At 48.2% G+C, this 25154-nt stretch overlaps 1 protein-coding gene and 1 non-coding gene across 10 annotated transcripts in view; both read right to left on the bottom strand.

The window, feature by feature from the left end:
• CAMKK2 (calcium/calmodulin dependent protein kinase kinase 2) overlaps window positions 1–24113 on the bottom strand; it is a 52524-nt gene extending 28411 nt beyond the window's left edge. For 5 of the 9 annotated variants that reach the window (XM_086347690.1, XM_086347681.1, XM_086347684.1 and 2 more), the window contains exons 1-5: window positions 24008–24113; window positions 5710–6224; window positions 1690–1737; window positions 963–1016; window positions 200–251 (exon numbers count right to left, since the gene is read on the bottom strand). Coding sequence is in view for 8 of the 9 variants with exons in the window: in XM_086347681.1 (XP_086203807.1) it covers window positions 200–251; window positions 963–1016; window positions 1690–1737; window positions 5710–6159 (604 nt within the window). In the remaining variant the exon portion in view is untranslated. Of the gene's footprint in view, window positions 1–199; window positions 252–962; window positions 1017–1689; window positions 1738–5709; window positions 6225–23097 lie in introns of all 9 variants that reach the window. The other 4 variants (XM_086347689.1, XM_086347686.1, XM_086347682.1 and 1 more) reach the window with 4 other exon arrangements.
• On the bottom strand, window positions 8167–8239 carry TRNAR-CCU (transfer RNA arginine (anticodon CCU)). Its single transcript has one exon. It is a non-coding gene; the product is annotated as a tRNA-Arg (tRNA).
• Window positions 24114–25154: the final 1041 nt, after the last annotated feature.

Here is a 25154-nt window from a genome sequence, read left to right as displayed (position 1 = left end):
TTTTTTTTTTTACTTGATACCTATATTCCTTTCATAAATATTTTTACAAGAAAATGAATTTTTAAAAACCTCAGCCAGAGGCCCAGCACTATCTTTGGGGAATCCACCCAGGTCACACTCTGCAGGGGACACCATACAGTGAGTCTTCCCTGTCTTGCCCCAGCCTCTGCAACTAAAAAAAAAGGCCCGGCAAACTCACGTGGAAAGCCCGCCTGTCGGATCAGTTTCTTTTTGGACAGCACCTTCATTGCCTGTGGGAGAAAAGACCCCGCATCCTGATTAAAATGGAGAGGAGGATGGAGGGAGAGTTCCTTCCACTCCTGAGCCTGCCCAAGCTCTTGGCGCACCAGCAGCCTTGGGACCACGTAGTGAGCACCTTGCCATTGGAATGGGTCAACTCCACGGGTTATGTGGAGGCTGGACGTTCGGGGTCCCTCCAGCCTAGAAGGTACTTCTAAGGTTCCAGATCGGCTCTCCCATCTGGGAGACCACAAGCCCTGGGACTGGCTACCACTAAATCAAGACATGAGTGAGCTGGCATGATAGGCAAGGGATATTTCACATGTGGAGAAACTGATGTTCAGCATTTAGGTCATTTGCCCAAGGACACACAACTGGCACATGGGAGAGTCAGGATATGAACCCATACTGGACCGATTCCAAAGCCCCAGAAACAAGGGCAATTTATCTTATGACCACTTAGTTCTTGGTGCTATGGAGGATGTAGAAAGGGCAGCCCAGAGAAAGGATATGAGATATTTGCTGAATTTATTCACTCAATCTTCCTGGGCCAATCGCTTCACCTCCCCACTTCCCCACTTCCTTCCTAATGCATAAAATAAACGTGACCTAAAAATAAAATGAGACAACAGCTAAGAAAACCTTCCAGGAAACCAAGTTCTGGATAGAAGGCCTTTTCTCTGGACAAGGAGGAGGGCAGGGAGGAGGATGTGGGTACTCACGTAGTAGGTATTGTCATTTTCATTGTAGGCCAACTTGACCACGCCATACGAGCCCTGGAGAAAGGGAGATGCCCGTGACACAGTATCCAGAAATTATGATCCACAAAATAAGGACCCTAATACAGAGGTGACAAAGTGGTAGCCTATTGGCAAAACCTGCCCTGTATTGTGTTGGATCTCCGGTTTTTAGAATGTTTGAATTAATGGCCAACATTTAAAACAGTTCAGATATAAAAACCCAGATTCTGATGTGGATATGGAGTCATAATCATTTCCATGTGTTAACAGTTTGCCACAGTCCTCACCACTCCCTATTGTATTATACCTAGCATGTTTTTTTCACATATATTACTCACTTGCTCTCTATTGACATTTGAGTTTTTGAATTTTGATACTGTCCATCGATACTGTCCATTTGATACTTTTGATACTGATGTAAAAGCAAAAACAGATATGAGAATACCTTAAGAAGGAAAAAAAACCAACACCAGTGTTGGTGATACAGAATTACTCTGGAAGCTTTGTGAGCTTTTGTAGAAACACAGGCTGATGTAAAAACAAAACAAAATAAAGCAAAACAGACGGGCCATTAATAACAAAACCCTCCCCCTCCTAGCCTGTTCTCCAAGGATTCCTCACTCACTCCCAGCTCTAGTCGGGTAGAGCCACAGTATCCAAGACATCCTTGGTAGGTACGGAAAACCAGCCTGTCTCCTGGGATAGTTACCTTTCCAATCTCATCCTTCAGTGTGTACTGATTCAGCTGTACACAATCCTGGAAAGTAAGTAGAAACGCACAGAATATGAATTGTAAATTTGTAGCAAGATACATTTTTCACAAACAAACGCCTTAACCAGAATCCAAGTCAAGAAAGGGAACATTCCTAGCTCCCCAGAAGCAGCTCCCATATGCTGGCCCCTGTCCAGGGTGACCATTATCCTGACTTCTAGTACCACAGTTGTTTTTGTTTTGTCCATGCCACAAAGCACGTGGGCGCTTAGTTCCCCAACCAGGGACTGAACTTGTGCCCGATGGAAGTATGGAGTCTTAACCACTGAACCTCCAGAGAAGTCTCCACCAGCACAATTTTTTTACACTGTGAGACTGTAATCATATAGTATGTACTCTTTTAATACCCATTTTAAAGGTTCTTCCCACTTTTCAAACGTTCATTTTATTTACTTATTTTTTAAAAGTTAAGGTAAAATTAAACAATAATCCATGACTGCTATTCTGTAAAAAAAAAAGGCAAAATGATACAAGAAGAGAACATCTGAATGGCCTTAGGGCGGAGAAAGGTTTCTTAACAGTTTCTGAAAGGGTCTCTTTTGTACAAGAAGTGCAAAATATAAAAGGAAACAAATGATAAATTGGATTTCAAGCAAAGTTAAGACTTTTGCTCTTTGAAACACTACTAAGAAAACAAAAGGCAAGCCACAGACTGAGAGAAACAAATTGCAATACATAGTCAAAGGACTGGTAATCAGAATATATAAAGAACTCCTATAACTCATCAGTTAAAAAAAAATTGGCTAAAGATTTGATATTTCTCTAATGAAGATACACAAATGATCAATAAGCACATGAAAAGATGCTCAGCATCATTACTCATTGGGGAAATGCAAATTAAAACCACATTCACCAAATTGGCTAAAGTGAAACAGACTAACCAAACCAAGTATTGTTAGAATGTAGGGCAAATGAAACTTTCAGAGGCTGCTGGTGGGAATTTAAAAAGTACAGCCTCTTTGGAAAACAGTTTGGCAAAACTTCTCAACAGGCATTTCCCATATGACCCAGTCACTCTACATCCAGGTTCTCACTCTAAAGAAAGAAAAGGAAAACCCGTGTCTATGTAGAGACGGGTATACAAATGTTCACAACAGCTTTATTTGTAGTAATCAAAAGCTGGAAACCATCCAAATGCCCATCAACAGGTAAGTGGATAAGCCATGGTATATCCGTACAGTCCAATACTATTTAGCAATAAAAAGAAATGAACTACTGATATGTGCAAAAACATGGATAAATCACAAAAATCACTATACCGTGAAAGAAGCTAAGCAAAAAAAAAAGTACATACTAAATGATTCCACATATATAAAATTCCAGAATTTGAAAGCTAATCTATAGTGATCAAAAACAAGTCAGCAAGTACCTGGGAAAGGGGAAGTGGGGGAGGGATGCATTGCTGGATGTGCTGGAAAGGCCTGGGATCTTGATAGGGGTGATGGTTTTACAGATGTATACATACATCAGAACTGACCATACTGCACATTTGAAATATGTGCAGTTTATCTCACTTCAATTATACCTCAATAGAGTTAGGGGGAAATGTTAAGTGATATAGGAAACTGGGAAGAGAAGCATGATAGAAAGCAAACCATCAAGTGTTTCAGAGAACCCCAACTTTCCCTGGAACCCCCTCCCAAGCCCCAGTTCTATCCCTCTCCCCGAACCTTGATATCAGTTTGATGTATAAACTTCCAGGTCTTTTTCTGTGTACATGCACGCATACATGCACCTGCAGAAAATACAGAGCACTGTTTTGGGATGAGGTTAGGGGAGGCCTAAACAGTGTCACACTAAATCAGTTCTCAACTCCCTTTGACTGGAGGTAGTTCCACTCAGATCGGTATCTTTGACCTGGCCAGGTCAGGCCCACAGAGCTCTCCCCTCACTGCTGGGCTTTTTAGTTTGTTTCATGTTTCTCTCCAGTACTGTTTCATTCCCCCGAGTCCTGAAGGGATGTGACAGGCAGAGGTGGGGCCCTGCAGAACTGTCTTAGGGGGTCTCACTGCCTTCGAATCCAACCCCCACATACTGCTGAATTCATCTTCAAGAATCCACTCTGACCACATCAGCCCAGCTCTCTGCTGTTTCCAGGGTCAAGTCCTGACTTCATGGTCTAGCCTTCAGACCCTCGAAAGCTCTGACCTTGGCAGAGATGACTAGTTGCCCACCAAATACCAGTCTCTCCTTTCTTCCTTATAACTGGAACACTGGGTGGCAACAGTCCACGCTGGAAAACTGCAATTTTCCAGCTTCTCTTACACCTAAGGTGGCCATGTCACTATGTTCTGGCTAATGTGAGACAGGTAGAAATTGCTGGGTAGAGTTTCCAGGAAAGAGGACTGACTCAGGAGGCACACAGCTTTTGCTTTCCTTCCCTGTTCATTCTTCTTGCCTGGAATGGAGCTGTGAAGGCTTGAGCCACAACAGCCATTTTGACATCATGAGGTTTTAAGGACCAAAGCAACAACAGAACCATCTCACCAATACCCAGTGCCTAACCCTATGCATTTATTTTACATGATAAATAAGCCTTATTGTGTTAAAGCCACTGTTGTTGGGAGATTTGTTTCTCTAAGCTGATATAAACGGAAATTCTCCCTCCAGCCTTGTTGCCACAGTGTTCCCCTTTGGGGCCCCACACTCTCGCTAACTGAATCCCTAACCTATCCTGAATTCTATGGAAAAGAAATATGTTGGTGTACATAGCTGGTACTTAGCTGGAGTATGGTAATCATACTTTTAAAACTAAGATATTAGAGGAATGAGACTACCTCTGTCACCTAGGTGGCCTGTGGCTAGTTAATAAACTAGGAAATGAAACAAACAATAACAATTTTAAAATGGCTTTCTCCCTTGGGGGTCTTTGCTCATGCTGTGCTCACTCCCCTGCAGTGAACTCTCAGTGTGTACCCATCTCCAACTGAGAAAATTATACCTAGCCCTCAGAAGGTAGTTAAATATCAACTCCTTTAGAATGTCATTCTGGATTTCCAGCCTTCTCCCAGTCAAATTTATTCCTTCCTTCAACAAGGAATTTGAGCCACCATGCACCAGGCACTATGCCAGGTGCTAGGGACCCTGTGGTGAACAGGACTGTTCCTAACATCCTAGCTGGGGGCGGCAGGGGGACAGCAATAAACAACTTAACAGACACAGATAATCAGATGGTGACAAGTATTATGAAGGACAGTCAACAGGCCAGAGAGGGGCTGAAGGATGCTTAGAAGGGGTGTCTGAGAGGCCTTTCCAAGGAGGTGACATCTGAGTTGAGATTTGGAAGCCAGATGGAGATGGCCTTGAAGAGATCTGCAGGAGGGAGGGGTTTCAAACAGAGGGCACAAGAAGGTAAAGGCCTAAGGGAGCGAATGAGCTTGGACATCTGAGGAAGACAAAGAAGTGGGTAAGGTTGGAGCCCTGAGTTGGCAGTACAAAGGTAGGAGGTGGGGTAGGGGTGGATCAGGCCCTGTGAACCAGCTGGGGATCTGAGTTTCAACCTACCTCCCAGAAGTTTATAGTAAAAATCATGGGAGAAGTGCACTTACAGTGCTGAGGACTCTCATTGACCTGTCAGCCCCATTTCAGAGTCCCTGGCACAACTTCTAACTGCCATCGTGAGGGTCTCTTTGCTAGAGGCTCTCTCTGACCGGAAGATGCTCTGGGTCCAGGGACTGCCAGCAGCTGGTGTAAAAGGCCCAGCTCCCTCGCCCTCAGGTGGAATAAGTCTGGGGCTCATGTCCTACACTGTCCCACAGGGCTGCCCAGAGCAGGGGGGTCCCAGTTGTCCACAGTGATAACTGGCTCCATCATGTATGTTTTATTGACATCTCTCTGGATTTCCTAGGGTAGCCTTTCCAGTCAACTGGTTGCACCGGGATCCTTCCGGGGGACCCCAGCCCAAGGTAGAGACATTCTGGGTGCAGGGTAGGGCACCAGGGGCCGCCGCTCACGCACCTGCATCCCAGTGATGGAGACGTGGTGCGACTCCACCGTGGGCCGCCGGGGCAGCCGTGGCGAGGACTGCGGGGAGCCCACTGGCGAGTGGGGCAGCGCCGGATAGACGCAGCGCCCGTTGGCATCCAGCAGGGACCGCTCCTGCAGAGAGAGCTTGCGACCAGAGAGGTGGGGCCGGGCCTGAGACCCCGAGGCGTCAAGGGTGATCTCTCCGCCATGGGCCTCCAGGGGCCGGTCCCGGGTCAGGCCGTGGTCCACAGCGCAGACCGGCTCGCACTCAGTGACCACGATGAACGACTCCATGCCCAGGCGAATGCTCAGGGAGGAGAGGCCCCTCAGAGCCTCACAGGGCTTCTGGCCTTCGCTGCTGCTGCTGCCGCCCCCGCCCCCCAGCTCATCCTGGGGGGCGGCCCGGTCGCTGCTGGGCTGGCTAGAGATGCATGATGACATGGTGCATGTGCGGACCTCGTGCAACACAGACGCGCCCAGGCACTCCCATCCGGCAGCAGCGCCACCTGCAGGGAGAGGAAGGGTCAGCTGCCCCGACCCTGGGCGGCAGGGCTATAGCCAAGAGGGGTCTCTCCTGCTGGCCCAGGCCCATACTTCATTCCTGCTTTGAGTTGACGTCCTTAAAAAAAAAAAGCTTAAAAAACTGTGTGATCATACATCTTTTGAGTCTATATACAAGAGCTTAGGGCACTTTTCCTCATTGTATCCTTTTTTTTTTTTTAATGTATAGCTGATTTACACAGCAGTTACATTAGTTACTGCTGTACAGCAAAAGTGATTCGGTTATGTATTGTATACATTCTTTTATATTCTTTTCCATTATGACCCATCGTGCATGCTAAGTCGCTTTGGTTGTGTCTGACTCTTGGAGACCCCCATGGACTACAGCCCGCCAGGTTCCTCTGTCCAGAGAATTTTCCAAGCAAGAATACTGAAGTGGGTTGCCATAATCTCCTCCAGGGTATCTTCTTGGCCCAGGGATCAAACCTGTGTCTCCTGCATTGACATGCGGGTTCTTTACCACCTGGGAAGCCCTATGACGTATCACAGAACACTGAATCTAGTTCCCTGGACTATACAGTAGCCCCTGGTAGTTTCACATTTCCTTATTTTAAAAGCTCCTCCTCACACAAAACAAGAATCCCAAATTCAAACCTGTAGAAACCAAGTATGAGAAAACCCCCAAAATTGAGCACCCGCACCCCTACAGAGGTGGCACCTAGTTCTAGCTCAAGCCAATTGTTGTTAAGCAAGGACTGGAGCCTAGAATTGTCTGGTTACCTCCTCACCTCTCTCTCTCTTTTTTTTTTCCCAAGAGAAGATCTAAAGCCAGGATGTTAAATGAGATCTCTTTTTTTTGTTTAAGTCAGCAGTTATTTTAAATATTTTAAAATGCTGGGCAGGTGAAATGAAACACTTTTGCATGGTGACCTCTAGGCTGCATCATTTCACAAAAGCAACGATTCAGACAGCACTTTACAGTTTATAACATATCTTCCACACATCAGGATAATTTCACAGGCACTCTACATTGTTGGTTTGCCATTATAACCTCATTTTGTAAATGGGGAGACTGTGGCTCGAGAGAGGGAGAGGGATTTGTCCAGGTCTCCTAATGTGAAGACCATGCACACGGGAGTCCAGTCGCCTGGCCTGATCTCAGGCCAACAATTCTCAACTGAGGAGTAAGGGGTCAGGGGTCATACCAGAGGAAGAACGGGCGCTCAAAGAGTATGTGAGCCTGGGTGATTTGTGTTGTGTGAAGAGTCAGGCTCCACATACCTATGATCTAATGTTCCCCTAGTTCAGCCCCCAACTAGTACCTGCAAGATGAAAGGCAAACATGAGACTAAAAAAAAAAGAAGTTAACATCAAATAACTTGGTGGTTCCTCAAAAGATTAAACAGAGAATTACCATATGACCAAACAATTCTGTTCCTAGGTATATACCCAAATAGCTTTACTCACAACAGCCAAAAGGAAGAAAACCAACCCACACATCCACTGACAGATGAATGGATAAGCAAAATGTGGTCCGTCTACACAATGGAATATGACTAAAAAGGAACCGACACAGGCTACAACCCCCATGAACCTCAAAAACATGATGCTAAGGGAAAGGTGCCTGACACAAAAGATCACATGTGCATGATCCCATTTATATGAAGTTTTCAGAACAGGCAAATCCATACGGACAGGGAGCAGATTAGTGGTTGCCTAGGAGTGGAGAGGTGTTGGGGGAAATAGGGAGTGACTGCCAGTGGGTATGGGGTCTCCTTTGGGGGTGATGAAAATATTTTGGACCTAGACAGAGGTGATGGTTGCCCAACACTGTGAATGGACTAAATGCCATTGAACTGTACATTTTTTTAAACTATTTTTATTTTAATATTTATTTAATTATTTATGTGGTTGAAGCAGGTCTTTGTTGCAGCATGCGGGATCTAGTTCCCTGACCAGGGATCAAACCCGGGCCCCCTGCATTAGGAGAGCAGAGTCTTAGCCACTAGACCACCAGGGAAGTCCCTGAATTATACATTTTTTAAAAGTTAATTTTATGTTACATGAATTTAGGAAAAGAAAAAAAGAGATTGACACTCCCTCAGACTGTCAATTCCTTCTGTCTCTGGGACAGAATATTAACCTTTGGTTCGTATGTTTGACAAATTCTGCTGGACAAATGTCACAGGTACCACTGGAATTCAGGAAGTACATCCACAGATGGCAGCGCCACACTGATCACCCACATCACGAAGGTGCCAGGAAAACAGTGAGGACCGAGGAGAGATATTTTATGAATGAATATAATGATATCTCTTTAGGACACTGGGTGACAGTGGTGAGGGGTCGTGGAGAAGAAAGCACAGATGGGAGCAGAAAGCCAGTGCTTCCTGGAGGGCCTGGTTGAGGGCCAGAGAAATGCAACCTGCCCTCTTGGGTCAGTACTATGAGAGTTATTTATTTATTTATTTATTTTTGAGAGGTATTTATGGAATAATGTCTATGTATGCAATTTGGACCATGACTGGGCAGATGGGGGTCCCTTGTGGAGCAGGGAAAGACGACTGGGAAAGGCATTAAGGAAATAAAAACAGCATCCTAGCCCAGACATGGCATGATTTATGAACCCACAGAGTTCCATGTAAAGGAATGACAAAGTACCCAATCATGTGACAAGATGCTCAGCCTCAGTTACAATAAGAGAAGTGCAAATTCAAACTACAAGAAAAGCTTCCCTGGTGGTCCAGTGGTTAAGAGTCTGCCTTGCAATGCAGGGGACACTGGTTTGATCCCTGGTCCAGGAAGATTCCACATGCTGTGGGGCAACTAAGTCCATGCATCACAACTACTGAGCCTACGCTCCGGAGCCCACGAGCCACAACTACTGAAGCCTGTGTGCCCTAGAGCTCGTGCGCTGCAACAGGAGAAGCCACCAAAATGAGAAGCCTCAGCAACACAACCAGAGAGTAGCCCCTGCTCACCACAACTAGAGAAGCTCACACGCAGCAACACAGACCCAGCACAGCCCCAGATAAATAAACTACAAGGAAATGGTTTGGGGGGTCATCAAAAAGTTAAATGTAGGATTATCATTTGACTCAGCAATTCCATATATATATATATACACACATACATACATACACACACACATATATATATACATACACCCCAAAAAACTGAAAGCAAGGATTCAAACAGAAACTTATACACCCATGTTCATGGCAGCATTATTCACAATAGCCAAAAGCTAGAAACATCTCAAGGGTCTGTCAATGGAAGAATGGATAAACAGTATGTGGTTTGTTTAGACAATAAAATATCAGTCAGCTATAAAAAGGAATAACATTCTGACATGTGCTATAATATGGATGAGCCTTGGAAACATGCTAAGTGAAACAAACCAAACATTTAAAAAGCCAAATACTGTATGACTTCACTTAGATAACAGGCAAATTCAGAGAGACAGGACGTTTAGAATAGAGGTTACCAGAGGGTAGGGGAGAGAGAAACAGGCAGTCATTGCTTAAGAGGCACAGAGTTTCTGTTTGGGGTGAAGAAAAAGTTCAGGAAATGGATTAGCAGCGATGGCTGCACAACATTCTGAATGTAAACAGGGCCACTGAATTGCACACCTGAAAGCGGTTAAAATGGTAAATTTTATATTATATATATATTTTACCAAAATTAAGAAAATAACAATAAAGCTACAAAAAAATACCTTTTTTCCAACTATCAGATTGGCAAAGACAAAAAATATAGTAACAGCACTATTTTCATGGGGAGGATGATCAATCCTAGAGGCAATCAACCCTGAATATTCATTGGAAGGACATAAAACTGAAGCTCCAAAACTTTGGCCATCTGATGTGAAGAACTGACTCTTTGGAAAAAAAAACCCTGATGCTGGAAAAGACTGAAGGCAAAAGGAGAAAGCAGCAGCAGAGGATGAGATGGCTGGATGGCATCACTGACTCAACGGACATGAGTTTGAGCAAGCTCCGGGAGATGGTAAAGGATGGGGAAACCTGGCGTGCTGCAATCCATGGGGTCACAAAGAGTCAGGCATGACTGAGAGATTGAAAACAACAAATGACTTAGTAGCATCCTTATGAAGGAAAATTCACCACTATCTAATAAAATTCCAAATGCATATACCTTTGACTCAGCAATTCTGTACCTGAGTATTTAGCCTATAGGCAATCTCACACATAAAAAATGATATATGTACAAGATTATGTTGGTAGTGTGGTTTGAAATGACTATTTATGGTGGACTGAGTAAATAAAATGAGGTAATGTAGCCCAGGAAAAAATCATGCATTTATTTTAAAAGAGGTGACTCTGTACATCCTAACATGAGTTAGCTCCAAAACATGCTGTTCCATGGGAAAAAACCAAGGCACTAGCATGCTGCTGTTGGCACAGGGAGAAGGACTGTACATCCGTACATAATCGAGTATGCACAGCATATTTCTGAAAAGATACACAAGAAAATGATAACAGTGGCCTCAAGAGAAGATAACCAGTTTGCAGAAGTCGGGGTTGGGGGCAGGGTGGGAGGGACTAAATTTTCACTATATTTACATTTACTCCTATAAAAGTAAGTATGCAAATAGTAACTATTCAGAAATGAATTTTTAAAAGAAAGTTAACTGTAACCATAAGAGGAATTAGGATGATTAGGCCTGACTGCAGGAGCAGTTGGAGGAGGGAAGAGTTGACCCTGTCTCCTAACCCTCTGTCCCACTCTGGCTGCATCTGAGAAAAAAATCATTAAATGGTTCCCCTGTCTTGGCTTTCTCTTCAGTGAAAGAACACAACCTGAGTTCAATGTTCTCCATAGTCCCAGTCACTGTTACTTTACATATCCTTTTTATCATCCTTATTTCCCAGAAATGGAAAAGCAGAGCCCCTGAAGTTTGACTGCCTGGGGTTGCAGCCTCGGTTTTCTTATCTATAAAACGGGCACTCAGCCAAGTCATGAAGATTAACTGAGCTAAGAACTCAATATTCATGTTTGGTGCATGCTTAAAGTGCTCAAAAACCTCCTCTTCCAACAAAAACCTACTGAATGCCCACGACCTGCCAGGCTGTGTTCCAGAATGTTCTTCCTCCTGTGTATGTTCTGCAGCCTTGGCATCAAGGGCCTATGTCTCCTCCAAAAGCCTGTCCTCCTTCCCAGGGCCACTTCTGACAGGGCTGCGGAGTTCCTGAAAAGAAAACTAGTCTGGCAGCACCTGATAAAGTTAATGGAGAATTTTTTTTTTCTTGCCAACAGGAAAACAATTGCTTATCGATCGCCACTCCAGGCCAAGGACACCAAGCCATCCACTCCCGGCAAAGCTGTTTTTAATCAGTCTCCATGACAAGCTAGTGTCTGGCCTGTGCCTTGGCTCTTGAGGCCTGGAGGAGAAAGAAGAGGGAAAAATTGCACCTGCTGGGGCAGGGCCAGCGGTTGGGATGGAAGTCGGGACCTCTGTACTGGAGGGGCAGGTGTGTCCAGGTCTCAAGAAAGAGCCTCAAGGGACACAAACCTCAGTGCCTCAAGGCCACCTGGCAGTCAAGGCCTTGGCCATTCAGCACCACTGACCCCATAGAGTCTAAGCTGGAGTCTGATTGGTTTTAAGGTCACATATCCTCTGAGGTCACAGCCTTTAAAGGAGCTGATGAAAGTTATCAACACTAGGGGTAGGGGGTGGGGGGGTGGAATCACACACAAGACAGTGGTTTGCATTATAACAGCTACATCCAACTGAGCACTTCTTTACCAATCATGGTAAAGGCTCTGTCTAGGTTATCATTTAATCCTCACAGGCCCTCTGCAAGAGAGGGACAGCTAAACACTCGATTTTGGGGGGGCGGTGGGGAGAGTTGAGGTTTGAGAAAATTCGAAAAGTCCCCTCCTCGAGCCTCCTGCCCAATCCATGGTTCCTTCCCCAGGCCCTGAAGCCTCCCTACCGCCCTTGGCTGGCAACCCCTCCCTCGACTCCCTCCCCTTTCACAGGTGGCTCAAACGGAGGACCAGAACCTTCCTGGAGCAGATGGACCGGGCTTCAGGCCAGGATGAAGGGAACACTCCTTCCTCTGCCAGGAAGCCAAGTGCACAGGCCTCCAGGAAATGCGTTTCCTGGAGGCAGTTTCCAACCTGCCCTGCTTACCAAGTGCCAAGCCACCACCACGGGAGCCTCAGCACAGCAAGTAGCCAGAGAGCAAGCCAGCGATATGCCCTGACCCATGTCACAGGGTCCTCTGTAGGCTCCCCAGAGGTCCCAGCAGACACTCCAGGACAACAGAGGGGCCCAAAATAGCTGTGTGGATGCTGCCAAGGCCAGAGATGATGTCCTCCCTGGGATAACAGGCTTGGCCAGCCACATCCTCTCTCACCTGGGGAAACTGAGGCCTAGGGAAGTCCAAAAGAAAATTCACTCATCCATTCCTTCCTTCAACAAGTAACTACTGGGGACCTACTATGTGCCAGATAAACAGAATAAATGTAATTTCTGAAAAGCAGGCACACAAGTGACTCTATAAGCACAAACTGGAGGAGAAAACCAGGATAATATCAAAGAGAACAACACAAGGACCCTGGGAGGAGTACGGTCTGAGTGGGAGGGTCTGGGTCAAGAGAGGCCTCACTTGGGGCAGTTACATTTCGGCTGAGACCAACAGGGTGAGTTGGTACTAAGGGGGCAGCAACTTGTTCCAGGAGGAGGAAAGATCTTCTGAGAAAGCCCTGCACCAGGAAAGAGGTGGGAGAGGGGAGGCAGCAGAAAGAAGACCCCTGGAGCTGAATGGGGCCAGGGGACAGTGGGCGGCTGGGGGGGCCAGAGCACAAGAACTTTGTTGGAAGCTGATGGGAGCAGGCGGGGTGGCCCAGGCAAAGCCACAGAGGCCCCACTCAGCACCTGTTATGGGTTATGGAATCGTGTCCCCCAAAAAAGATATGCCAGAATCCTAATGCAATATGACTGGTGTCCTTAAGAAAAGGGGGAAATCTGGACAGACCCACACCACATGGAGAACACCATGAGAATGTGAAGGTAGAGACTGGGGTCCTGCGCCTACAAGTCAAGGAACACTCAAGACTGCCAACAGCCATCAGACATCGGAAGAGAGACAGCAACAGATTCTCCTTCACGGCCCTGGGAAGAACCAGCCCTATAACACCTCCATCTGGGACTTCCGGCCTCTGGGACTTTCAGCCTCTGGAACTTTCAGCCTGTTGGACTTCCGGCCTCCAGGACTGTGAGATAATGCATTTCTATCACTGAAGCTGCCCAGTTTGTGGTACTGTGTCATGGCAATCCTAGCAAACTAACACAGCTCCCCACCCAACCACACAAGCCTGCTGCCCCAGAGGCCACGATGCAGAGGGTATCTCCCAGAACTTAAGTGGGAGACCTGGGAGGCTCAGCTATAGCAGCTGACACAATGCTGAGACTTGACATCAGCTGGAATACTCCAGATTCTGGGTCTTGGCCCAGCCAAGCAGTCTTTATCAGACTCAGTGACACAGACTCTTAAAACTGTCTCTCCTTGTATAGTCTTTAGTTTGGAGGCATTGAAACTGATCATTTCCCCCAGAGACAAGGGTCCTTCCTTTACAGAGGACATGAGGGATGGTGCTGGCTTTTTTTCCCTTTCTTTCTTTAATCTATTATTTATTTATTTATTCTTGGCTGTGCTGCACAACTTGCAGGATCTTAGTGCCCCGACCAGAGATTGAACCAGGGCCCTGGGCAGTGAAAGCGCAGAGTCCTAACCACTGGACCATCAGGGAATTCCCATAGTGCTGGCTTTGGAGTGAACAGACTCCATCCCCATCACAGTCCCTGGAGCCCAAAGTCCCTCTCATGTGATGGGGGTCACCCAATGTATTTTGCTTGGCCTACACTGTGTTTAAAACTATTTGAATGAGATGCCAACATTTCAGAGCCAGGAGATTTCAGATAAAAAATCAAAACGTCCAGGCTCTTGAAAAACTGAACACTGATAACACTGGGCCTGAATTCTTTCCTGAACAACTCCCTGTAGCTGTGGACAGTAGACGCACTGGCCTGCATGCCACAGTCCTCACCACTCCCCTTTGGCTTCCCAATGCCAAGGACAGGCTGAGTGCCATGTTACACATCCTCCTTCTTTTCCACCTCTCACCACCTATCTCGCCCCTACACGCCCTACTCTGAGATGCACTGGACCTTAGTGCTATAAAGGGCATGCGTCAGTGATCACCTATTCCAACCGTTTCATTTCACCAATGAGAAAAGGAAGGCTCAGACAGATTTATTGATTTGCCCAAAGTTATGCAGTGTTCCAAGCAGGGCTAAAACTGGTTGAGTTTTTCAGAAAGGGGCTAAAAATGACAGGTACAGCCTTGCAATGTCCACATATTGTGTCCAGAAGGAAGTCCAGGCTGAGCCAAAATCTCTAACAAAGAGGGATACCTGAGCCCATTCCTCTGGCTCCCCGACACTCCAACCTGTGTGAGAAGCGAGAATGTGAAGGTGCGGTGTCTTATAGCACTCGGGAAGATGTGCCTGGGCACAGAGATGTCAGTGCAACTGAACTTGTAAGAGCGTTGCCTTTCCCTTTCTTGTTTATTGGACTCCAGGACCTAGAACTTTCTAGAACACTGCCAGCACTCAGTAAATACTGGCCAGAGGTCACTGTTTATTTTATTCATCCCAAGACCACTCAGAAGGTCAGACGTTTTCTTTAGCCGGCCTTGAATCCATCCAAGTTCCTTTAGTATGATAACAGCAGCCTGATTCACGTCAGGAATCAATCCTTGTGTGTCAAAGGGGACTCCGTGGAGCTGGCCATGCTGTCAGCTTTAGGGGTTCCACTATGACTCAAGTCTGGTCAACTGGGCATCAACTGCTCTATTCAAGTGATTGTTTCAAGAGTGGATGTGTGACCCAAGTCAGTCTACTAAAGTCTCATTCTAGGATTTTGTGGAAGTATTAAGAATGTCTCTTTCTGTGGAACACAGAGCAGTGAAGATGTACTTCTAGAGTTACCAGGGGCTTGGGAGAACCCTTCATTAGAATGAAGCTGAGAGAGAGAGAGGAGAGAGACAGAAAAGAATTAAAGTTGGAGATACTGTGTGGCACCTGGATCCAGCCCTACCTGCAGTCCATGTATCCCCAGGAGTTTTTAATCTACATGAGCCAGTAAATTCCCATTTATTGCATAAGCTAGTTTGCAGTTGGTTTTCTGACATTTACAACCAAAAGTCCTAACAGATAAATGATACAGAGTTGATTGACAGAAAAGCTTCTCCACTAAGCTCCCTGACAGATGATCAGTTCCCTACACTTTAAGGCTCCCAACCAGGCCAAACTGCCAAGCAGCTGAAACCCCTGACAGCCTTCACACTGACAGCTTGGCAGACACCAGCATTTTCAAGTTGCTTTAAAATTTTTTTTAATTTTAACAGGAAAAAAAAAAAATCAAAAACAGGGAAGGAAAGGGCTTATCAACAGGATGGAATGAAGGGAAGAAACTGACTAGTATTTTTAACACAAGAATCGACAAGTTGAGAAAGTGGCATTGACATATAACAGAGGGAGCTATATAACAGAGGGTGCTCAGCCTGGCATTCTGTGATGACCTAGAGGGGTGGGAAGGCGGGAGGGGAGGGAAACTCAAGAGGGAGGGGATATGTACAGAATTAAGGCTGATTCACATTGTTGTAGGCAGATACCAACACAACATTGTAAAGCAATTTTCTTCCAATTAAAAAAAAATTTTTTTTAATGACATCACTATAGCAGCAGCCATAGGAGTTGTAGATGCAATAATAGTGATAACTAGTCTTTAGTGCTGGCCTAGTGGCAGGCACTACCACACCGTACATGTATCATCTCATTTAACCATCACAACAACCTTATGAGTTAGGTACTATTATCATGCTTATCTCACGGATAAGGAAAACTGAAACACAGAATCTGAGTGACTTGTAATACTCAAAATTCTCCAAGCCAGGCTTCAGCAATTTGTGAACTGTGAATTTCCTGATGTTCAAGCTGGTTTTAGAAAAGGCAGAGGAACCAGAGATCAAATTGCCAACATCCGCTGGATCCTAGAAAAAGCAAGAGAGTTCCAGAAAAACATCTTTTTCTGCTTTACTGACTATGCCAAAGCCTTTGACTGTGTGGATAACAATAAACTGGAAAATTCTGAAAGAGATGGGAATAGCAGACCACCTGACCTGCCTTTTGAGAAATCTGTATGCAGGTCGGGAAGCAACAGTTAGAACTGGACATGGAACAACAGACTGGTTCCAAATAGGAAAACGAGTACGTCAAGGCTGTATATTATCACCCTGCTTATTTAACTTATATGCAGAGTACATCATGAGAAACGCTGGACTGGAAGAAACACAAGCTGGAATCAAGATTGCTGGGAGAAATATCAATAACCGCAGATATGCAGATGACACCACCCTTATGGCAGAAAGTGAAGAGGAACTTAAAAGCCTCTTGATGAAAGTGAAAGTGGAGAGTGAAAAAGTTGGCTTAAAGCTCAACAATCAGAAAACGAAGATCATGGCATCCAGTCCCACCACTTCATGGGAAATAGATGGGGAAACAGTGGAAACAGTGTCAGACTTTATTTTGGGGGGCTCCAAAATCACTGCAGATGGTGACTGCAGCCATGAAATTAAAAGACGCTTACTCCTTGGAAGGAAAGTTATGACCAACCTACATAGCATATTCAAAAGCAGAGACATTACTTTGCCAACAAAAGTCCCTCTAGTCAAGGCTATGGTTTTTCCTGTCGTCATGTATGGATGTGAGAGTTGGACTGTGAAGAAAGCTGAGCGCCGAAGAATTGATGCTTTTGAACTGTGGTGTTGGAGAAGACTCTTGAGAGTCCCTTGGACTGCAAAGAGGTCCAACCAGTCCATTCTGAAGGAGGTCAGCCCTGGGATTTCTTTGGAGGGAATGATGCTAAAGCTGAAACTCCAGTACTTTGGCCACCTCATGCGAAGAGTTGACTCATTGGAAAAGACTCTGATGCTGGGAGGGGTTGGGGGCAGGAGGAGAAGGGGACGACAGAGGATGAGATGGCTGGATGGCATCACTGACTCGATGGACGTGAGTCTGAGTGAACTCCAGGAGTTGGTGATGGACAGGGAGGCCTGGCGTGCTGTGATTCATGGGGTCGCGAAGAGTCGGACACAACTGAGCAACTGAACTGAACTGTACCAAATCACACAGTGATTTGGGAAAGTACAGGTGTGAAATCAAAGGCTCCCAGAGAGGGGGAAGCATTTGTGATCAAGGGCACAGCCCTTCTTTGCTGGTGACCTTGAGGATAACAATGCCTACCTCAACTACCACCACACAGGGCCCTGCACACAGCAAATGCTCCCTAAATAGAAGCTGTTGCCAAGAAAGCACTTCAGTGGCTATCAAGTTCAAGCCCCTTCAATTTATATTAAAATAATTTTTTTTCTAATCACACCATGCTAACTTAACTCTTTCCATCTTCCCTTCTAATTCTTATCCATATGCATCACTTTTTACAAAATTAAAAGCAGAGTGTGCCTATAATTTCGCATCCTTGCTTATCTGTGTCAAGAATTTTGCACACACTCTCACAGCTTTCATAATCAACACACTAGGGCTTCAAAAGTAGTGGTTGAGACCCAGGGAGGTGAGATGACCTCTCCTAGGCAGCCCAGCAGGTCCCAGGCTAGGCCAGGGTATGACCCCTGACCCCTGCAGTGTCCCCTTCTGCCCTGGATGCTGGCAGAGTAAGAACCTCCACTGTCTTAAGAGTTCCTAGACCGCTACTGTTAGGTCAATAATGAAGTATCGCAGAGAGAAAGAGCATCCCCCATCTCATGCCAGGTACCTAAGGTCAGGTGTGTGCAGATGGTCCTTGCCTTGAAGAGCATGAATGAATGGGTAAGTGTGGGTGTGGATGTTGGGGGTATTTAGAAAAGTGAGGTAGGAATCATCTTACTTCCTCTTCTCCCACTGAATCCCTCCCAGTCTTTTACTGAACCTAAGGAAGAAGTCCAGCAGTTCATGGGGTCCCAAAAAGAGCCGGACATGACTAAACGATGACAACAACAAGGAAGAAGTGGGAAACAATTGAAATTTCAATTTGTAATGAAAATAAAACACTTGACTCCAACATTCTGCAGCTTGACAAATCAGAGGGAGGGGGCCAACTGGGAATCTACAGGCATCCGGGCCTCGCCCACCCACAGCCCTTCTCCCTTCCTCTTCCCTGCTGTTTGGAGGTGATGCTAAATCTAGCTTCCTCCCTTCCCAGCTTTCAGCACAAAGCAGCCCCAGCCAGGGGCAAAGACGGGCTGGAAGCTGGCTCTGGGGGTCCAATCGTGTCCCCCACACTTGGACCCAGAGGGCAGTAGAATTGTCTGGGAACAAATCTAAATAAAATCTCTGCCAGAGGCCTTAATGGCAAAATCCCAAAGCGGTTTTAAAAACTCACAAGGGAGGTGTCCTTCCCTCCACACCCTGCCCCCCCACCAAACCACTGGTTCCCCAGTTAAACTTCTCCAACAGAGGCTTATCTCAGGCACCTCCCACTGTGTGCCTTCCCCACCCCACCCCGACTCACTTCCCACCCCCACTCACTTCCCACCCCATGCCCAAGCAGGAGGGGCAGAGGGGCAAGACCTTGGCCTTCCTCCCCATTTCCTTGGGGGACTATCAGTGTCTCCTCTCCAGGTTGGAATTAGCATTTTTATCCCTGCAACTGCCATCTCTCAACTATTTACAGAAGCCAACAGGGATAAAAAGGGACAACATAAAAATAGTTGCTCAGCAGCTTTCTGGGGGTGAGGAGGGTAGGGGCACAACACACTCTTCCCATTTTCTTTCTTCTTTCCTTTTCAAAACGGAAAAATGCTAGAATTGTTCATCTTTTCCAAACTGACCCTCAACAGTTCCAGACCGCTCACTCAGGCGCTCCTTAGGGACAAGGATCAAGTCCCAGCACTCCTTGGTTCCCAGGACGGAGCTTGTCACCAGCCCCTCCCAAAAGTGTGGGTTCAGTGAAAAATCACCAGCACCCTGCTCTGCCTCCTTTCTGCCCCTGGGCCTCCTTCCAGCCTTCCAAAACCATGAGCCAATCAACAACGAAAAATTTTTTTCTTCTATCCACTTTTTTTTTTCTCTATCCTTAAAATGTTTCATAATTGACAAGAAAAATTCAGCAGCAACACTACACACATGACTGAAACTGAAAACACTGGCAGCTAAAATAATTCCTTCCCCGTTTTGGTCACTAGCATCCCGCAGCAGGGAATGCCAGAGGTCTTTTCTGTGAAGTCAAACAGCGCTCCTTTTAAATATGCCCTTCTTTTTGGTTTTATCAAGGAAGGGATCCAATCAGGGAAGGAAGAAAAAGTAACCATTCAAAATCTTTTTATTTTTTTGAGAGCACAACCATTTGGAAATCATTTCCACACCATCATCTCCTGGGGAAGGTTGATTCCACTCCATGAGAACATGGGCATCGTTTGGCAGCATAAGGAGGCCAAGGGAGACATGAGTGCTCAGGACGAGAAGGTATGTCAGGAAACTATACAGATCTCAGGGGACTTGGGCCTTGATTTTCTCATCTGTAAAACAGAGCTGCAGCAACCTACCTAGAGGGTAGCTGTAGAGTCAATCTTCTAGAAAAATGCCCAACATACAACATGGCCCATAAGCAATGTTCTCTCTAAAAAGACTACATTCTCCCTTCTTCTCTGTGCTCCACTTTTCCCAGCCATCATATAGGAGGGGTTCAGGGACTGGAATTCTCTGGGCTTCCTCCCAGCTCATTGATCAGACCACTCCATTTCCATGTTCTTGGTGGGCTTTCCTGGCAAAGCTATCAGGACCTGAGCTGACTCCATGCCTGGCCACAGGGTGCCAGCACCATCTGTCTGGTGAGGCTTTCTCTACTCTGTGGATTTCCTTACCTGGAAAAGGATCTCACAATATACATACCAAAAAAATCACACAGGAACCTGCATTTAACAAATCATGACTGAAATGAATGAAACTGAATAAAATCCAGGCTTTCCCTGAAAATCACACTGTGAGCTGACCTGGGAAGTGATGGGCTTAGACTGGAGCTAGGAGGGTGAAGTGAGAGAGTTTTGAAAAGTAAGGGAGTTTCCTTGTTCCAGGAAGCTGGTCTCCAGTTGATTTCGGAGAACCTTTCTTCCATCACTTTCTCCCTGCAAACAGAGTGACAAAGTAATGTCGTGTACTCAGAAGTTTATTAGTTGGGGGCTGCGGAGGCAAAGGAAAGTACAAAGAAGTTTAAGAAAGTACAAAGGCCTTAAGAAGCTCTTATGGGGCTTCCCTGGTGGTCCAGTGGATGGGAACCCACCTTCCAATGATCCAGGAAGACTCTACATGCCACAGGGCAACTAAGCCACAACTACTGAGCCGGAGTGCTTGAGCCCATGCTCCACAATAAAAGAAGCAGTGAGAAGCCCACACACCCCAACTAGAGAGTAGCCCCTGCTCATCGCAATGAGAGAAAGCCCAAGTGCAGCCATGAGGACCCAGCGCAGCCAAAAATAAGTAAATTAATTAATTAAAATTTAAAAAAGAAAAGAAGAAGCTCTTATAGCAGAAACAATACAAGAAAACAAAATATAGTGTATCCATACACAGATTATTCAGTCATAGAAAGGAAGCAGTGATACATTCTACAACAAGGGACAACCTTGAAAACATTATGTTCAATGAAAGCCAGACACAATAGGTCCTACATTCCTAACAGGTCAGTATATAACAAGCATAGCCTTAAGGGAGAAAAGTCAGTTCCCAAAGGGAAATGGCGATTTCCTCAACTTTCCAGTTAAGAAGGCACAGAAGTGAGGCTGAAGGCCGAAGCCTGCATCTGGGTTATCTGGCCCAGCCCAAAGGGGAGGAGCTACTGGGAAAAGCAAAACATCTGTGCAAAATAGCAAAACAAGGCCCTCTGACCCAAAGGAAAATCTGAAATAGCATGTGCCCGAAATTACCGGCATCAGGAAACGAGAACCATATGCTTCCCACAACCACCATGATCCTGAACGAGCTACTCAGCCTCTCCAAGCCCATCCATGAAATGGGTTCATGATGCGGTCAGGGCAACTCCGTGGCCCACGTTAAAATCTCAGCCAAAAAGCCTTGAAAACAGGCTTGGCCTGCCCCACCCGCCTATCCCTTCCTCCTGAGAGAGGTGCTTCCCCACCAACCAGCCCATCTGGGATGCAGTTCTCAAGAAGGGGATTCCAGGTTACTCCAGAAAGCTCCCTCTGCTAGGTCATCCCATCCTACACCCCTTCCCTCGTCCTATCCAATCTCCACTTTTCAGCCCATCCTTCAAAGTTCAGCACGAATGACACCTCCTTCGGAAAGCCTCCTGTATTCACACCTGCCAGAAGGGATTTCTCCAGAATCCCCACTGCCCTCTGCTTCCTCATTTCCACAGCACTTATTCCTCCTGGTATTTCTCAGCAGGAGCACTCTTAGCCATTTACGGCAGGGCAATTCTTCACGCCTGCTGTGAATCTGGCCTGCCTGCAGGATATTTGGCATCCCCAGCTTCTGCCTACCAGAAGTCAGGAGTGCTCAGCTTCATTTTGACAACCAAAAGTCACCCCCACACTTCTCCAAATGCTCACCAGGAAGGTGGAAACACCTCTGATGAGAATTACTGCATAGTTATTAGTGAATATACTTGTCTACCAGCCCACTAACAACCTGGAAACAAACACAAGCCCAAGTCAATCAGCATCACCACCGTGACACCTCAGGCTGTTTTAGCAAACATTTCTGGGCTCCTCAAGAAGCCTAGGGCAGCCTTGCAAAGGCCTCTGTTCTAGAACAGGTGGTAAAGTGCACAGGCTTTAGGACCACAGCCTGGGTTGGCTGTGTGACCCTGGGCAAGTTACTTAGCTTCTCTGAGCCTTTCTATAAAATGGGCTAACTCCTAGCAAACTGCAGGATTGTTTTTAGCCTCAGTTTCCTCATCTCTATACAATGGAGATAAAAATCCCCACCCTACAAGATTTTGGTAGGCAATAAATGGGATAATGCCTGCAACACACAGTATAGTATTTAACACATGCTCTCAGTCAGTCAGTCATGTCTCTTTGTGACCCCATGGACTGTAGCCCATGGAATTTTCCAGGCAAGAATACTGGAGCGGGTTGCCATTTCCTCCTCCAGGGGATCCTCCCAACCCAGGGATCGAACCTGCTTTGGCAGGCAGATTCTTTACTACTGAGCCATCTGGGAAGCCCATCTAACACACAGTAAGAACTCCATAAATGCTGGTTATGAACACTATTATTATTATCCAAGTTAGGGGCCCATCAGATGGGCATTACTTTTTATCACAAAAACAGGCTGTGCGCTCTCCCTACAAAAGGCTGCTCTCTATACAGGAAGGGTTTAGGACCCGCGGTCCGGAAAGAAGTTCTAGGACCCACCAGGAAGCATGCACAGTTGGTTCCTAAGTTGAATGTTTTTGTGAGGCGCTTTGGCGGGGTGGGGTGCGGGGTAGGGGGTAACTCCCGCAAAGCCCTCCCCGTGTTGCTGCCCCTGCCTCCCCCCAGGAACAAGGGGCTCTATGGGGACACAGCTATCTACTTCTCTCTCCCCTGGGGGCAGAGCCACCTGAGGTGGGTGGTAAATAACAGCAAAACTCTATTTAGAGCTACATAGATAGCTCTATTTAGCTCTAGATATCTCTAGGGCTGTGGGAACTTCCAGACTGAGGAAGGTAAAAGTTGCCCCTGAGGAGGAGGGCACTGCACGACTCACCCCGGCCCAGCGTGCCCCTGTTAACTGCGGGCACTGAGATCCCCGGCCCCGCAAGCATCATCCCTCTGCCCCAACCTTACCAAGGAGACAGGAGGGGCTTCGGCGCCACCTCTTCAGCACCAAGTGAGAGCAGCAGGGCCGCTGGCAGAGCTGTGAAAACACCCCGCTTCCCAAACTGGGCAGTGCAGGGGGTGGGGAAGCCAGGAAAAGCGCAAGGCTGGAACCCGGCGCGGGGGGGCGGGCGGCGGGCAGCCCAGGCACCTAGACCAAAGCTGAGCGGGGACCGGGCCCAGCATCCCCGCGTCCCCAAGAGTCAGGTGGAGGATACCGGCGAAGGCACCTCCCCGCGTTCACAGAATGCAGCGGCCCCGAGGTGAATTTAGGTCAAAAAAAGACCAAGCTTGTGAGGTTCCGGCTGAGAGAAGGGGGCGGGGGCAGAGAGGGCCAAGAGAGGAGAGGCTGAGGGGCCCCCGGTTCCACAGCAGCCGGTCCAGGGTCCCGCCGCCAGATGTCCAACCCACCACGGCGCCGGTGTGCACCCACCCGAGACAAGAGGGGAGCGGGGATGGGTCGCTCAAAGTCTGTCAGCCCTCTCCGCCTGCGCGCCCCGGCTTTCGCCACCTGTCAAACGCGAGGGGGTGGGCCTAGGCCGCCTCCGAAATCCTAAACTGCCCCGACCGCCGGTGACAACGGTTCCAAACTCCGGGACCGCCCCTGCCACCCCGGGCCGGGCGCGGCCCAGCCGAGGCGGCCACCCCAAGGCCCCCTGCGCCCCGAAGACGCGGGGGAAGGGGCGCCAGGGGCCGCGTCCCCACGTGGCGGGGCGTGGGGCGGCGCACGTGGGGTCCCCTCGGCTTCGGGAACCCGGGGTCGGCCTCAGGGCTTTGTCTGCAATCCGGGCCGTAGTCCCGCACCCTGAGAGGGCGAAGGCGCCCGCCGGAGCTGCGGCGGCCGCGTCCCCGGCCAGCGGCCCAGCTCCCGCCGGCTCACCTGGGCTCCACGCTGCCGCCGCCGCCGCCTCCCGCGCTCTGCGTCCCCCGCTTGGCTCCGCTCGGCTCGGCGCGGCCGCGCGCTCCTCTCCGCGGCCCTGACAGGCGCGCGGGGGGCGGGGAGGGAGGAGCCGGCGGGTCCCGGCTCGGGCGCGACGCGGCCGCGGGCTGCGCGGAGATTGGCTGCGGCCTCTGGAAACCCCGGCGCGGAGCCACCCGCGCCCGCCGCGCGCCCCCGAGGGCTCGGCCGCGCGCCGAGGAGGGGAAGGAGGCGGGAGCCTGAGGAGACGAAAGTAGCGGCGCGGCTGAGGGCAGGGAGAAGATAGGGGAGGAGGCGGAGGAGAGGGAAGTGAGGCAGGGCCTGGAGCGGGGTCGGGAGAGGTTGCGGACCCGCGAGGAGGGCAGAGACCTGCCGGGGCGCGGGAACGCGGGAGACAGCACTGCAACTTTGCCTCCGCCCGCGGCGTCACCTGCCCGGCTTCTCCCCGCCGCGACCGCGGCACTTCGCGCAGGCCGGACGTGCCGGCTGAGCTCGCTTCATTTAGTCAGACGCTGGGACTGCGGGGCGGCGGCTGAGCCACGGAAACTTCCCCAAGCCTGCGAGTCACCCGCGGCCCCGCCTCGAGGCTCGGCTCAGGTCCCGGGCTGCTATCCCTGCCCCAGGCGCCCGGCGGTGGATGTGGCCTGGATTTCGGGTCACCACTCGTTCGGGGGACATCCTTCCGTCCCCGCCTCCCCAGAGACCGCTGCTCGGGGCCCGCCCTAAAGGCTGGGGACTGTGTTCCTTTCCCACCGCCACTCCACCTGCATGTACCGAACTACAGGAAACCCAATGAAGTTCTGGCTTTCCCAAAGACTACTTGAGATGCTTTTCGTGACAGACATCATATTCTTCCCAAACATTTTACCCCTTTGGCGCCTGACTTCGCTGGAACCCTTGGAGAGTGTTTAGTCTCCCAGCTGGGTGACAGCGCTCCGGGGAGGGGCTTAAGACCTCACAAGGGCTGCCTGACGCCGCCTGTCCTTGGATGGTTGCAAAACTCAGTCCTGAGTCAAGGTCCAAATTAAAGGTTCGATGTCCCTTTCAGTTTAGTTCCTCTGGCATTTTCACGCAGCAGAAGCGCTCACAAGCAATTCGGAGCGTTCCA

Source organism: Bos grunniens, chromosome 17 (genome assembly GCF_055505025.1).
Source record: "Bos grunniens cultivar Pamir isolate PY7600 chromosome 17, Bosgru_T2T1.0, whole genome shotgun sequence".
Lineage (NCBI taxonomy): Eukaryota > Metazoa > Chordata > Mammalia > Artiodactyla > Bovidae > Bos > Bos grunniens.
Note: the sequence above shows the minus strand (reverse complement) of the source record. Positions and strands in the feature narration are given on the sequence as shown.